The sequence below is a fragment of the Chrysemys picta genome, chromosome 9 (assembly GCF_011386835.1).
Source record: "Chrysemys picta bellii isolate R12L10 chromosome 9, ASM1138683v2, whole genome shotgun sequence".
Taxonomy (NCBI): Eukaryota; Metazoa; Chordata; order Testudines; family Emydidae; genus Chrysemys; species Chrysemys picta.
The window spans coordinates 78,913,077-78,927,594 of NC_088799.1; the positions used below are offsets into that span (position 1 = coordinate 78,913,077).

General features: G+C 41.1%; 1 protein-coding gene across 4 annotated transcripts in view; it reads right to left on the bottom strand.

Annotated features, from left to right (window-relative positions):
* EDA (ectodysplasin A) overlaps positions 1 to 14,518 on the bottom strand; it is a 207,964-nt gene that overhangs the window by 11,446 nt on the left and 182,000 nt on the right. For all 4 annotated transcript variants that reach the window (XM_065556556.1, XM_008166518.4, XM_065556555.1 and 1 more), the window contains exons 3-6: positions 10,549 to 10,578; positions 4,442 to 4,621; positions 2,491 to 2,525; positions 1,832 to 1,883 (exon numbers count right to left, since the gene is read on the bottom strand). In XM_065556556.1, coding sequence (XP_065412628.1) covers positions 1,832 to 1,883; positions 2,491 to 2,525; positions 4,442 to 4,621; positions 10,549 to 10,578 — 297 coding nt within the window. The remainder of the gene's footprint in view (positions 1 to 1,831; positions 1,884 to 2,490; positions 2,526 to 4,441; positions 4,622 to 10,548; positions 10,579 to 14,518) is intronic.

Consider the following 14,518-nt stretch of genomic DNA (forward strand, 5'->3'; position numbering starts at 1 on the left):
TTCATAATGCCAGTTTATAAATCCATGGTAAGCTCACGCCTTGAATACTGCATGTAGTTCTAGTTACCCCATCTCAAAAGAGATATTAGAATTGGAAAAAGTACAGAGAAAGGGAACAAAAATGATTAGGGGTATGGAATAGATTAAAATGACTGGGACTAATCATCCTGGAAAAGAAATGACTGAGCGGGGATATGATAGAGGTCTATAAAATCGTGACTGGTGTGGAGAAAGTAAATAAGGAAGTGTTATTTACTTCTTCTCATAACACAAGAACTTGGGTCACCCAATGAAATTAATAGGCAGCAGGATTAAAACAAACAAAAGGAAGTATTTCTTTACACAATGCACAGTCAACCTGTGGAATTTATTGCCATGGGATGTTGTGAAGGCCAAAAGTGTAACTGGGTTCAAAACAGACTTAGATAAATTCATGGATGACAGGTTCATCAATGGCTATTAGCCGAGATGATCAGAGATGCAACCCCATGGTCCGGGTGTCCCTAAACCTCTAATTGCTAGAAGCTGGGATTGAATGACAGGGGATGGATCACTCGATAAATTGCTCTGTTCTGTTCACTGCCACTGAAGCATCTGGCACTAGCTGCTGTTGGAAGACAGGATATTGGGCTAGATGGACCATTGATCTGACCCAGGATGGTCATTCTTATGTTCTTATGAGTGTCTTGGGATACTACATGGGAAATATGATCAGTGTTCCAGTGATTTGGCTTGGGTCGAGGCAGGGGAGCACTTATCACAGAATTTCTCCCCTTCCAACACAACCACAAGAGTTGAACCACAGGGAGAAAGGAGGCATCTGATGAATCTTGTGACCCTCCTATGGGCAGAGAGAAAAAAAACCTTCATGTAAATTGGAGAGGGACATAGGATCAGTTTTCAGGGGGAAGAGAGCATAAGCTCAATTTTACTGCAGGATCAAAATTACTGGAGGAAACAGCAACACATACAGGATCAGTTTTACCGGCAGAGGAGAACACAAGGTCAAATTTGCTGAAGATGAGTAGAGGGAGAAAGGGTCAATTTGCTAGGTAAGTTGATGAAAAAAGATTTAGTAAGTTTTGGGGAAGAAAAGAACATCAACTGGTTGGATGGGAGGATCAACTGGCTGAGGGATGGGTACTTAGGATAGATAGAGCTGGACTGAAGTGCTTGATAGATTGGAGGTCAGAGATTTGGGGAAGCTGAGGTGAAAGTGAAGCGTGTGGGTAGAGATTTCATTTGGAATCTAGGGGGTTAGAAGAGTAGAAAAGTCCACTGATTGGGAACTTTGGGAAGGGAACAGAGAATTGATAGGGACAGAGAATGTATTGATGAGACTGGGAGCTATAGAACGGAGTAGGGTGCTAGTGGACAGAGGATGGATTGCTGAAAAATGGAGGCAGGCATAGGATACATTCAGGACTGAAGGGAGGGCAGAAGATAGACTGGGGAAGAGGACTGGTTAGTCTGTGGAGGGGAGAATGGGGACTGATTGTTCAGTTGGTTTGAGGAGGCAGATAATCTATTTGGAGGTCAGCAAGTGGGCAGACGATGGACTGGGACAGAGAATTATTTGGTGAGACTTGTGTGTTTTAGGATAGTGGAGAAGAGGATGGATGAGGCATAAAAGATAGTTGGACTGATGGGGCTGGAGGCAGCAGAAAACCTCCCTAAGTGACAGTAAGACTAACAGAGGACCATATTGAGAAGACCATGAGTTGAATTAGTGTCTCATACGATGCAGTATATTGCATAGAGAGCCCAGCTACGAAATTGAGGGTGCAGGATAGGACCCTTTTAGTGGTTGACAATCTCTTGTCATTCTTACCATTCTTTACTTGAATTGCTGACCCTTGGCCCTGGAGATGAACCACAGCTGGCTGCAAATAAGAGTACAGCAAGTTAAAATTATCCAGATGCACTGCTTTATTCTACTAAATAACCTTATTTATCTCTCTGTGGAATTGATGATCAGGATATAAAGTTCAAAGTAGTCATTGCAGACCTCCAGAATATTGCTGGCTGTGCACAACTAGGCAAGAGGACTCATTATTATTTTCTTTGTGTCAATGTGGATTTGAGTGCATTCATTTATATTTAAAGAGTACAATTCATACAGTCTTTACCTTTTCCATTTGAAATTCCTTGTACATCAGGAACGCTTTTTGTAAATGATGGAGTGGGTTAAAATAAACCAATGACAAGAGATTTTTTTAAGGTATTTTAAGAAGGTGAGAAAAGGTAGCAAACTGTTCAGTAAGCAGCAAATCAAGTGCTTCCTCTGGCATTTCCAATGGTAAAGGTGATTCTGGTCATTTCTTTTGGTATTTATGTGAGTGTAACAACCATTTAGCACAAGATGTTCATTTATTCAGGAAAGTTACCACAAAATGGACATTTAGAAAATGTACCCTTGTAAAATTAAAAAAAAAAAAAAAAATCTAGCCAGCTCAACTGACATTTCCCCCCAAGACAGAATCAACCAACCTGTGTCTCCCTGGAGCCAGCTTTGTCTGCGGCACCTGCAAAATATAATATCCACAAAATAAAGATGGCACTTGAGAAACTTCTGCAAAATCAGATGGAGCAGATCTCCTGTCTACTGAGTAAAAAAACAGGGGTTTTCCTAACATCTTCAGTGGGAAGGAAGAAAGACAATGAGTGACATTGAGCTTAACAATTAACAGGTCTCTAAACTGGAAATGCTGCATTCCATCTTTCCTCTTGGTTTGCAATTTTATCTGACAAATCATGAGTCCCCAAACTTTATTTAACCTGTTTTCATTAAATAGAACGAATTGCAGCAACCCTCATCTTGATTATGGGGGTGCATCCTCCAAAGACTACAGGTTCCATACTGCAATGCTCCAGTTCATTCTGGGCAGCCAGACCACACAATGGGACGGACCTGTTATCTTTGTGACACAGATCTCTTTAATAAAGATAAGGGTCGCTGTGGACTGCACTGTAGAAGAACTAAGGATTGCAAGTTGCCTATGAGCTGCATTTTGGCCACTCCTAGTATACAGACTGAAAGCCAGTCAGTTTTCTCTGAAAGCCCCATTAGGGAAAGGGTAATAAACCTTGTCTGTCTTCAGGAAGGAAGTTTCAGTGTTCTGTTATCTCAGAAAATGAATTAAAACAATATATAGGGAGAGTGAAGTGAAAATGGGAAGTGCAGGAAAAAATATTTTCATGTGAACCAGGTGAGAGGCAAACAGACTTGCTGCCTGGGACTACTCTGAGACTAACTTAACAATTGTCTCAGACAGCAGCTTTTCTGATCCAGTCATGTCCTTCCCAATGGTTTACCACATCAGATATGTGGATTAGGACAGATTAGCTTGTTGACCAATATTACAAGCAGGGCAGCCTCAAACCAATCCATCTGACAACTCATACATAGGAGTTACAGCTGATTGTAGACTTCAGTACCAATGAAATTCAGGCTCACTGGGAGGTTAATGGGAACAAATACTTTGACAGCTTCAGAGAGAATGCTTAGAAATCTGCAAAGTGCTTTACAGACAAAAATGAAGCTTCAGCACCCCCTGGAGGTAGACAAGTGTTACACTCATTTTACAAATTGAGAAATTGAGGCAAAGAGAAAGGAAATGACTTAAGACCTTACAGGGAACTGAAGTAACAGTACCCAGTTTTTCAGTCCCATGCTTCAACCACTAGACAATGCTGCTTCTCAAAGAGAGACAGAAGTAACTGATAACACATAGCTATATGTAGATATTAATCTAGTTTCCTTTGGCTGCTCTATTTAGCCATAGTGCTAGTCCCATAGCAGGTCATGTCAGGATACTAGCTCCTGGCAGTTCACTGCTACTCTCACCCAGTGGAATGACTATGGATGGGGCATTTAAGTAGCATTTTTTTTCTTGCAAATAGAACAAACGTAAACAGTGTGGAACCTATAGCAAACCAGAACAACCACATGATCCTCTTGCCTTCATTGTTTGTTATCACTCACTGTGTTATGTCGAAACGTAGTCTAAGTTCTTTGGGGCAGGGATCAGGTCTTATTTGTCTGTGAAAGGCCAGGCTTATCTATGCACTGCACAGTACTAGTTAGTGGAGCAGCACTAGTTAGGCTAGCTGGGGCAGACATAGTAGCCCATCTCCAAGCTGTCCCGCTGAGCTGGTAAGGACAAAGAGGGTTTTTAACCTCTTTTTTCTCCCTCTCCAGTTCTAGTTTGGAGTACTAGTGTCTGCATCCTGATGAGAGACTGTACATGGCACTTAGAAAATGAACCTTCTAATACTGTTATAATAACAGTGCAGCCCCACTGCCTCAGGTTAGAACTGAAGGAGAGGTCTCTGGGTAGGTTCTATTCAGTTTTTATGCCACTCCCATCACCATGGTATTTCCCCTCATCACTGTGGTCTGCAAAGCATCTGTCCAATTAGGATTTAAATAAACACCTACCTGAAGGGCCCTGAAGCCCAGGTGGTCCCTGGGGGCCAGGAGGACCAGGAGGACCAGGAGGTCCCATTACAGTTGTGCCTGGAATTCCAGGGATCCCTGGGATTCCTGGGGGGCCCTGGGGTCCAGGAGGTCCTGGTGGCCCTTGAGGACCATTGGGTCCTGGAGGACCAGCCTTTTTACCTGAAAAACACAAGATAGTGTGTTAGGCCCTCTGCCTACTGAGCGTGGCACTAAAAAGCTCTGAGTTGGCTTCCCTGTACCCTCCCATAAGAGAACAGCAGGTAGCTTCCTAGTGAGTGAGAAAAAGGAAGAGCCAGGATCATGTTCTCACATTCTATTCCAGCAGTCAGCCATGTTGGAGCTGGTGAGAGATAAGCTAAAAGCGTGATCAAACAGCTAGCTCAGATTTTGTGATTCAGCCCAGAATGTGATGTTATTGTGTGAGAAAATCTGGATCAGATGACAGATAGTGACCAATGGTTGGCCTTTTCATCAGGTGATTGCACTAGCCCTTGTTGGGTAGAAGAAGGTGGGTTCAGCAGGGCTTACAATATGAAGAGAGAAATTGAACATGAAGGAAGCAGGTCCCTTATCGGACAAATTCCTTGAGATGTATATAAATATTTTTAATTAGGACTAAACATTCTACAAGGCTGTTCTGTAATCTAGACTGAAGAGGAAAGAGGGAATCTATTGTCCTGGAGCAAGAATCCTCAGACAAACATGGAGCTGAACCTTCGATCATAAAGATCCAGTTCATCTGCCTGCTTGGAAATCCTGTTGTATCGTGTTCATATGTGGGACATGCACTGAGCATAAAATTTGGGTGCTCTAGATTTGCAGTTTTGCTCTGGAAAGGCAGGCTGGTTGACTAGGGTACATTTGGAAAAAATATATAGGCTTCAAAATACTTCCTTGAAGAACATGGTCCAAATAGCCCATCCACAGTCTGGGGGCACTGCATGGAGAAGAAGCTCCTTTGATCATTTAGGGATAAGAGAACAGAGAGCACTTTCTGGGCTCTCCAAGCACCCCCTGAACCTAAGTGGGCCACTTCCCCGCATAATAACAGCCTTCTCCTGATGCCTGCTAATGTAGTTAGCCCTATAGCTCAAGACCTGCTAAGGACTCATCTAGATTTATACCCCCCAAAATTGCATGTGTGTGTGGTGGTTGTTACAGTTGTACATAATATAACTTGTGTTTAAGTTTTTTAAAACATAGGAAATTACATTGCCCGTTGAACCTTAATTCAGTCTCTTTGTGCACATGTAGAGGTGACTGAACTTCAAAATTTCCAATCTGAGGGAAATTAAGAGATTTCAAAATTTGATTTTGTCCCAAATCAGGACAAAAAGTCACAATCTCAAAATTTTTCGTGAAACAAAATATTCTTACAATAGTTTGTTTCAATAAGGTCAAAACATTTTGATGATAAAATTATAACATGAAAGTCAAAATGACAAAGTCAAAATTAAACATTTAGATAATTTCCTATGAAAATTCGGATTAAAATTCTGTGAAATGTTTCAATTTAATTAAATCAGTGTTGTGTCATGAAATTTTTGACCAGCTCTATTTTTTCCCACAGGACCTATGTCTCATTCACTGCACAAGCTGGATGTGCTCTGGGGATGAACGAGGCTGACTGTAGGTTCCTGCTTCATTTGTTGCAGAAGTTGAAGGGTGTGCAGTGAATAAGGTAGGGGATTGGAAGGAGAGAGGAGATGGTCTTGTGATTAAGGCAGATGAATGCCAAACTAAATTCCATCCACAGTCTTCCTATGTGATACTGAGTAAGTCACTTAAACCAAAAGTCTGGCATGTGGCTGCTAGTTAGTTGCATATCCCTCATTTTCTGAGTGTCCAACTTGAGACATCTGGGGGCTCGATGTACAGAAAAATGGAACACACACAATTACAAGTCAAGTCAACAGGAGCTATGGATACTCAATAACTCTTCCAGTAAGGTAGTGTGGTCTATAGGAAGGAGCAGCGGGTTGGGAATCAAGCTAGCCTGAGTTCTAATCCTTGCTCTACCACTGATTCACTGTGTGGCCTCAGGTAAGTCTTTTCCCCCTCAGTTTCCCCATCTATAAAATAGGGATAATAATGCTCTCTAATACTGCACTGGAGATAAATTCATGAATGTTTGCCAGGCATTCAGATACTATTGTAATAAGTGCTTTAGAAAAAAGACTGAGGCAATGAATAATTTAGTATTAGTTGCAGGCTTTGGAAGATGTGCAGTAAACAAGGCAAAGGCTACTAGCAGCATGATGAGGATACCAATATTGAACAGCTGTCTCATTCCCTGAGCACTGTCCAGCCTGCACGTTGGATGAGGCAGTGGTTGCAATAAAATAAAAAGGGAATAAGTAAAAAACATCAGAATGCATATGTACAAGGGGACCTAACTATGGCTGTCTGTGCAACTTTAATTCTGGCATTTCCTAACTTTTCAGAGTTTGATGTAAACAATTTTCTTTTAATGAAGTTTAAAAAAAAAACTTATATTTTTATAACAACTCTTATTTTAAAGAGCATTACAAGCTTATAGGAATCTCTTTACCCACCAAGGAAATGCAGCCATCTCTGGGATAGAATATAAACAACTGTTAATCAGACCACAACAGTAGTTTAGGACAGGAAATAAAAAGACCACTAGAATTGTTTCTAAGGAAGTTACTGCACTTCTGTCTATCTATGTCATGGTGCAAAATTAAATAATCTCATTATTTTTGGTGAGCACAAAGTTGGAAGGGCTTCCCCCCTTTGGTATGTTCTAAGCACACACCACTGCCTAGCAGTTAACAAGGATGCCTAGAATCAGAGCTGCTGTGCTATCTACCTACAACTGATCACACTGCCTTTCCTGAGTTGTTTGATGGAACATGCAGGTTTTTTTCTTTCATTAGGTGGCGCAAAAGTTCATTTCTTGTCTCTATCTGAAATGGAAGTTAGACAGTCACCACTCCTTGTACATGTTAGTATACAGAACTGAGAGCTGACTACTTTTATGAAATACTAGAATTCTCTCATTCTCTCCCCCATGTTCCCTGGGCCTGCTCTTCTATTTTGAGTTATAAGAAAATTAAAAACTAGACTGTAGTATTTTTAAAGCAGAAATTTGATTTAAATTATTTTATGAAAAGGTACATGTCTTAGGAGGGTGGGCAGAAGTTGTAAAAGCAGACAAAGTATATTGTTGGTAGTATCTCTGTCCCAATTAGCATGCATGCCTCTTCCAATCTGAGCTGGCAGGTGGTTGAGTACTCTTTCAATCCCCAAGCTCTCCTCCCCTATAGGATAATTACACATTTTTGAAATTATTACTTTGAATCAAAATTCAAATCCTTACACATCTCCCATAAAGCATTTTTATTAAATTCCTTTGATTTATATCATTCTCTATCCTAGACTACCTTAATACAGGATCAAATGTGCACTTAAGCCAGATTCACTGCTGTCTGTCCTTGCTCTGCCTTGGGAATCAAGATGGAATACACACTACAGCTGTTTTAACTAAATCCTGCCCCAGAGGGCTATTTTGCTACTTCAGGTGTAAAACAATTACCTGTAATTCTGATGCAACACATGAGCACATGGTGCATCAAGTTATTTAAATGAATTTTCCACTATGCAGTGAATCTGACTTGCTAACCCACAAAGTAGAAACAGAGCTGTACAGTAAATAGTGAGGCGATCAGTCCAGAGCTGAAGAGATGTATAAGAATTGCTGTATCTGGAAGATGGGTAATAACTTTCTTCAAATTTGGTAAAAAGAGCAAGCAGGCAACTTGTGGAGGATGATGAGGTACTTAGTTGCCCTATCTCCACCACAAAACATGTTACATAAATCACTTTCTTGGGCAGCATTCCACCCATACTTGAAACCCTTTGCCCACAGGAAATGAGCCAGAGTTATTGAGAAAGAGTGAGCGAGCATGAACGCATGTATGCTTGAAACTGTGTATATAAAACAAGGGAAGAAATCACAACATGGAAATGTGTTGGCATATCCTCTCAAAAAACTCCTGAAAGTATTCAGTATTTGACTGTGAGCCAAAAGAGAAAGCTGATACTTATGGTTAAGTAGATGGCATCTGCATGGCTCCTGCATAGCAGACGATGCCTTGCGTAGAGTTGCCACAACCATAAATCTAGCTAGATTTCACAGGGTCCTCATGCGATCACCAACACTGCCACAGAAGAGCTTTATAGAGCGTGCTTTGATTATCTGATTCCCAGCTTGCCAACTCTGTCTTCAGGCAGTATGCAGACACTTCCTTTCTTAAAAGCAGGGGGAATTGAGACTTTTTCTGTTTTAGGTCATGCCAACCAACGAACAATCACTGTTTTTGCAAAATATGGCAGCACCACAGAAACTGAAAAATATTGATTAATACAGTACTACCATTTTTTCCTCTGCTGCGCCAAAGCAGTTAAAATGTCATAATTATAACTTCCTATGAGGCCTCTAGTTCTACTGATCCTAGATGAGAGGGATTAAGTTTTCAGATTTTTTTTTAAAACTAGGTCTTTAGAAAATATAATATTTAGGGCGCCTTTCCTAGAAAACATAGACAGAGTTCTCAACTGTAGCCAGCATCAGCCACAGTTTCAGATTGTTTGTCCACAATGATAGGGAGGTGGAGCCTTGTGGCGGGTGGGGACTAAGGCCCACCTCAGCCCCATACTGGGAAGAGGCTGGCGCTGCCCTGAGCCTCAGGCAGGCATGAAGCGGTGCCAGAGGGAATCCGGGACAAATGCTGTCCCAAAGTCATTCAGCCCAGGACCGGGACTAGAAATATACATTTTGAGACTGTCCCACCCAATTAGGGACGGGTGGTCTCCCTATTTTAAGCACATGCTTACCTCAGTTCTTATTCAGCAAACACTTACACATATGTTTAACATTAAGGACACGTATAAGTTCTTTGGTGAACAGGGATGGACTTAAGCATATGCTTAACTTAAATGCATGAATAATGCTTTGCTGAATCATATCCTAGACCAGTACTGCACTATCTTTGAAGCATGTGGGCTACATCTGGAGGAATGCAAGCACTGCACACAGCAATTTTTTTCCAAACTTACAATGTTCTGTAAATGTACACAAGAGTTTACAGAATACACAAAAAGGATACTTCAAGGATTGCAAAGGAAAGAGTAACAGTAGGTAGGCTGCAAAGAGTCCTGTGGCACCTTATAGACTAACAGACATATAGGAGCATGAGCTTTCGTGGGTGAATACCCACTTCTTCAGATGCCGAAGTAGGTCGGCTGGCACTGCTTCTTTGAAACCAGTTTCCTGACATCAGACCTTTGAGAGGGAGTCTGGTAGGCAACTGAGGTGTTTTGATTTGTTAGATTCCTAACAAAAAGTCTGTGCAGAAACATAAATACTTCAAAAGAGGGCTGCAAAATAGCAGCTCTCAGGTACTAAATACCACTGCAGCTCAACTGGGCTAACACGCTAAATTATCTAATTAATATAAAATAAACTCATTAATAAGCACTTTTAAAATATATTACTGAACATTTTGAACAGCTTGAAGGATGTGGTATTAGAGTCTGATCCAAAGCCCTAAAGTCAATGGACTTTGGCTCATATCACTAAAGACATGCTTGCTAAAAAGTTAGGCTTATTGCCAACTAAACTTTAAGAATCAGAGATGATGATGAAAATCATTTTAGTGAAAATGACATGATGAAGGACAAGCAACCAATGACAGGTTAGCCCATGACCCAGCCAACTGCATTTACAAATATGAAAGCTTGGGAATTATTGGTATACTATGCAGCTAATTACAACTCCATCCCCTACACTGCCTCCTCTGAATACTGATGTGCCAGCTCTTAGGGGGGGAAATTAGTAAATGCCTATCTTTCTAAACATGAACCTGCTCAATGATGCAATCACTACAACAGAAGTGGAAAATTATATATATGAGGCAAGGTATACCTAGACTGATAAGAGTAAAAATGCCACTTGTCCGGTATTCATATTCATCAGAGAAAGTTCACAGCCAAAAGTAGCTTCTCATTTGCTAGAGAGAAGTCATTGCAGTGAGCAAGTAAATTAAATTAGATTTTTAACTTACCCTTTTTCTTGTTTTTAACTGAACTTGGACCTACAAAGAGAAAAGAAAGATACTGAATTCACAGTAAGCATTCCCTCTATAACAAAAAACCAAGGAAGGTGGCTGGAATGTGATTCAGCGCAAAAACAAAATAGCAAGGTAAGCCAATGCTGTGGTAAGCCAATGCTGATCTGTTAAACCCAGGCACTTATGTGAAATCTTCCTACTGTGTTGCGTTCTCTCAAACTGATGATCTGTAAACTATGATGGTTGATATCAGAACTCAGTATAGTGAATTTTGGTGAAAATTTCTAACAGAATTTCTCTTTTCCTTTTACCATCTGTTTCTGGACTACAGCAATTTTATGATGGAAAATACTTTTCATCCCTGGAGTCATGGTTCTATTAACACATATAGACAAATTTTCACCTCAACCTCTAAACTGCCCACAATTTTGCACATAGGTTTTAATCATGCATCTCCATGTGCATGCAAAAATTTGGTACACAAAACTGCAAGTACAACTGTTGAAGTTTGGTTGAAGCTCTTTAAAAAATGTGACAGATAAGTTTAATTTTTAAGTGCTCCCTCTCAGAATGAATTTGGTCATCACTATAACTGCATAGTCATAATGTATTCATTTATGACCCATGTGCGTGACATATGAATTGCCATTGTAATTTAATTTAACGTAATGGACACTTAAAGGGAGTGTCAACATTTTCAGCTGTCAGTAAGATCAGAGGATTAATTTCTCACGAATGACTTCGTAAAGAAAACAACCCTAAGAACTCCTTTGAACTTATACGTTCAAGAACTTTCACCTAGTCAGGTATGTAAGTGTTGGCCTGATTCTTAAACACCATCTTGCACTCCACAGACTTCACATTCCCGGCCTCACCTACTCTTCCCCACATCCCTTGTTTCTAAACATTTGAGGAGTTCCAATAATAGTTTCCCCATTGTGCAGACAGGTTGAACCTTCTTTAGAGCTAAGTAATTAAAACCATATTCCCCTCCCAGCCAGTGTCAAACCCTTCACAAAACGCTCCACTAAAAGCTTGGTTTACTATATTCACTTTTGCCAAAGGGAAACCAGAGCTAGCGCTTTGCAAGCTTTGAGAAACCATATTGCTCTGAGAAACTCCAATGAAAAGCTTTTTTGCTAAGCTCTTTATTAGATTTTCCAGCACCTGTGGAGAAACCAGTGATCTAATGTAGCTAAGTCTTTTTGTACATTGGTGTGCTTTCACCTGCTGCTCTGAAAGATGAAGGAATTTTGTCTATTGTAAATTACTGAAGCAGTGGCTTCCAGACTGTTGTCTGTGGAACATTTGATGATCTGTGAAAAAATGGCTGGTCACATGGCGCTTGGTCTCCTCCTTGTTTCCAGCTGCTATTATGCAATAAAAAAATGCTGAAAATGCATATATAATTTCCTAATATTACTTGTTCATGTCAGTAATTGTACTTTCTACAGGGAAGTTATGTGATTGACAGTGTGAGTGAAGATGGCCCGTATAATCGCAATGGACGGTGTACATGAGAAACTCTATTAAGATGTGGCCCAACCGTATTAAAGAAACCCCTGCCATGAACAGCGAGGAGGAGGAGGAGGAGGAGAAAGGAAATGTGGGGTGGGGACAGGAGAGAGAGTCCAGCTATGCCATGAACCAGGACCTGTTTAAGACTCCACTGTAGTCTAGTCAGTGCTGCCAATGGATGAGCCAGATGAATGGGGAAGCAATCTTGGGTAAATGTTTGCACGTATTTTTCCTTACAACTTTTAAATGTGAAGATGGCACCCAGCCCACCCCCAAGTTAGCAGGACACTGGTATTGACTTTTCATTGTTTTACTAATACAATTAGAGGCAATGGTACAACAAACAGGTAGAGAAGCTTGGAAGCAGGCATGATGCTGCTAAGGTAGTTTATCTGCAATATCCGCCATCTGCCAATAGATCAAAAAGTCATATTTGGTCATAATGTGCTAGGTAGTTTGAGATACGAAACTGGAGACTGGCTGAGGAAAAGACTCCAGCTCCAAAGGTACTATCAGTTCCTTAGGGTATCCAAATTCTTGCGGTATTGATGGGTATCAAAGATGGGGTCAATTGAGAACCTGTGGAGGGCAGTTTTGGTACCAATGCAGCTGGTACCGAGCACTTGGCATGGGAGTGAGTTGACTCTGATCCCATCTGTACCATACGTCTTTGGTATTGTTGACTTTCATGTTACTGTTACCGAATGCTGTTCGGGAATGGGCTTAGAACTCTTCTCAACAGTGTCTCTGATGGTCTGGGTACAGGTACCCGAATTTGGTACCAAGTCTGTCATAGATGACTGGCTCCTCTTCACTGTTGCAGTACCAACATCACTTGGAGCCTGCATGGAACTCCTCTTGGGACCTGAGGTCTATGTAGCCTTCTTGTGCTTTGGCAACTTCTTGAGGATGTACTCCTTACCTCATTTTCCTTAGAGGAAGATGTTGTTGAGGACTTCAGTACCATAGATGTACTCGATCCTGCAGTATTCCCTAGATCTCTAGCGGTTGCCAGTGACAGATTTTGACATGGACGGGGCACTAGTGGTACTGGGAGATCAATGTAGAGGGGCTTCTCTGCCCCTGGATCCAAAGTGGATTGTAAAGTTTACGCCATCTTCCTCTTTTTCTGAGATCTACCCTTGAAGGACACGTAGATGTTGCACTTATTGGGGATACAAGTATCACCCAAACAGCGGAAGCACTTGGAATGCCAGTCACTGATTGGAATAACCTCATGGCAGGAAAGGTACTGGGGAGCCTGGCATTCCTGGGTCAAATAACAAAAAAAAATCTCTAGAAAGGGAAGCTTGTAACAACTATCTAACTTTTTTTTTATGGATAAAATTTGTTTTCTGTTTTCTTTTTAAGAAAAAGTGAAAAAAAAAAAAAAGACCAAAGGGAACCTTTCCCAACAACTATAAACTCTATAAGGTAACTAACTATATGCTAACTAACATACATTGCTGAAATATTAGAGAGAACAGGTCTGCGGAGATTCTGTCTCAGGCTGAAGGTGGTTGAGAAGGAACTGTGGGCGGTTAGCCCATGCAGCCCTATATAGCCTCAGCGCGGGGCATGAGGATGTGTGGGGTGGATGTGTGGAGTGGACGGGCATCGCTACCAAAAATCTCTGATCAAAACTGCAGGCAACCCTGACGTGGAGCACTCCCAGGGACACTACTCAAAGAACTCTGGTTCAGTGAAACACACAATGTATTAATTATAAATGTACAGCAAATACTGCATAATTCCCAAAGTCCCCAAAACTGCAGGGCCAGAGCACAGTCCAACACAACGGATTACTGTGGCTGACCATTAAAATGCTCTTTCAAGGCCTCCTTTAACGGTATAGCTCCACGCATAGCTCTTGTAATGGCCCTTGTGTCTGGCTGCTTACAGTCAGCAAACATAAGAACATAAAATTAAGAACAGAGAAGGGGAACAAAAATGATTAGGGGTATGAAACAGCTTCCATAGAAGAAGCAATTAAAAAGACAGACTATTCAGCTTGGTAAAGAAACGAGTGAAGGAGGACATGATAGAGGTCTATAAAATCATGAATGGTATGGAGAAAGTGAGTGTTATTTATCCCTTCACAGAACACATGAACCAGGGGACATCCAATGAAATTAATAGGCAGCAGGCTTAAAATTAACATAAGGAAGTATTTCTTCGCACAATGCACAGTCAACCTTTGAAACTGATTGCCAGGGGATGTTGTGAAGGCCAAAAGTATAACTGGGTTTAAAAAAAAAAAAAGTATTACATAAGTTCATGGAAAATAGGTCCATCAATGGTTATCAGCCACGATGGTCAGGGCTGCAACCACATGGTATGGGTGTTTCTTAACTTCTGACTGCTAGAAGTTGGGACTAAACGATAGGGGACAGGTCACTCGATAAATTGCCGTGTTCTGTTCATTCCCTCTGAAGCATCTGGCATT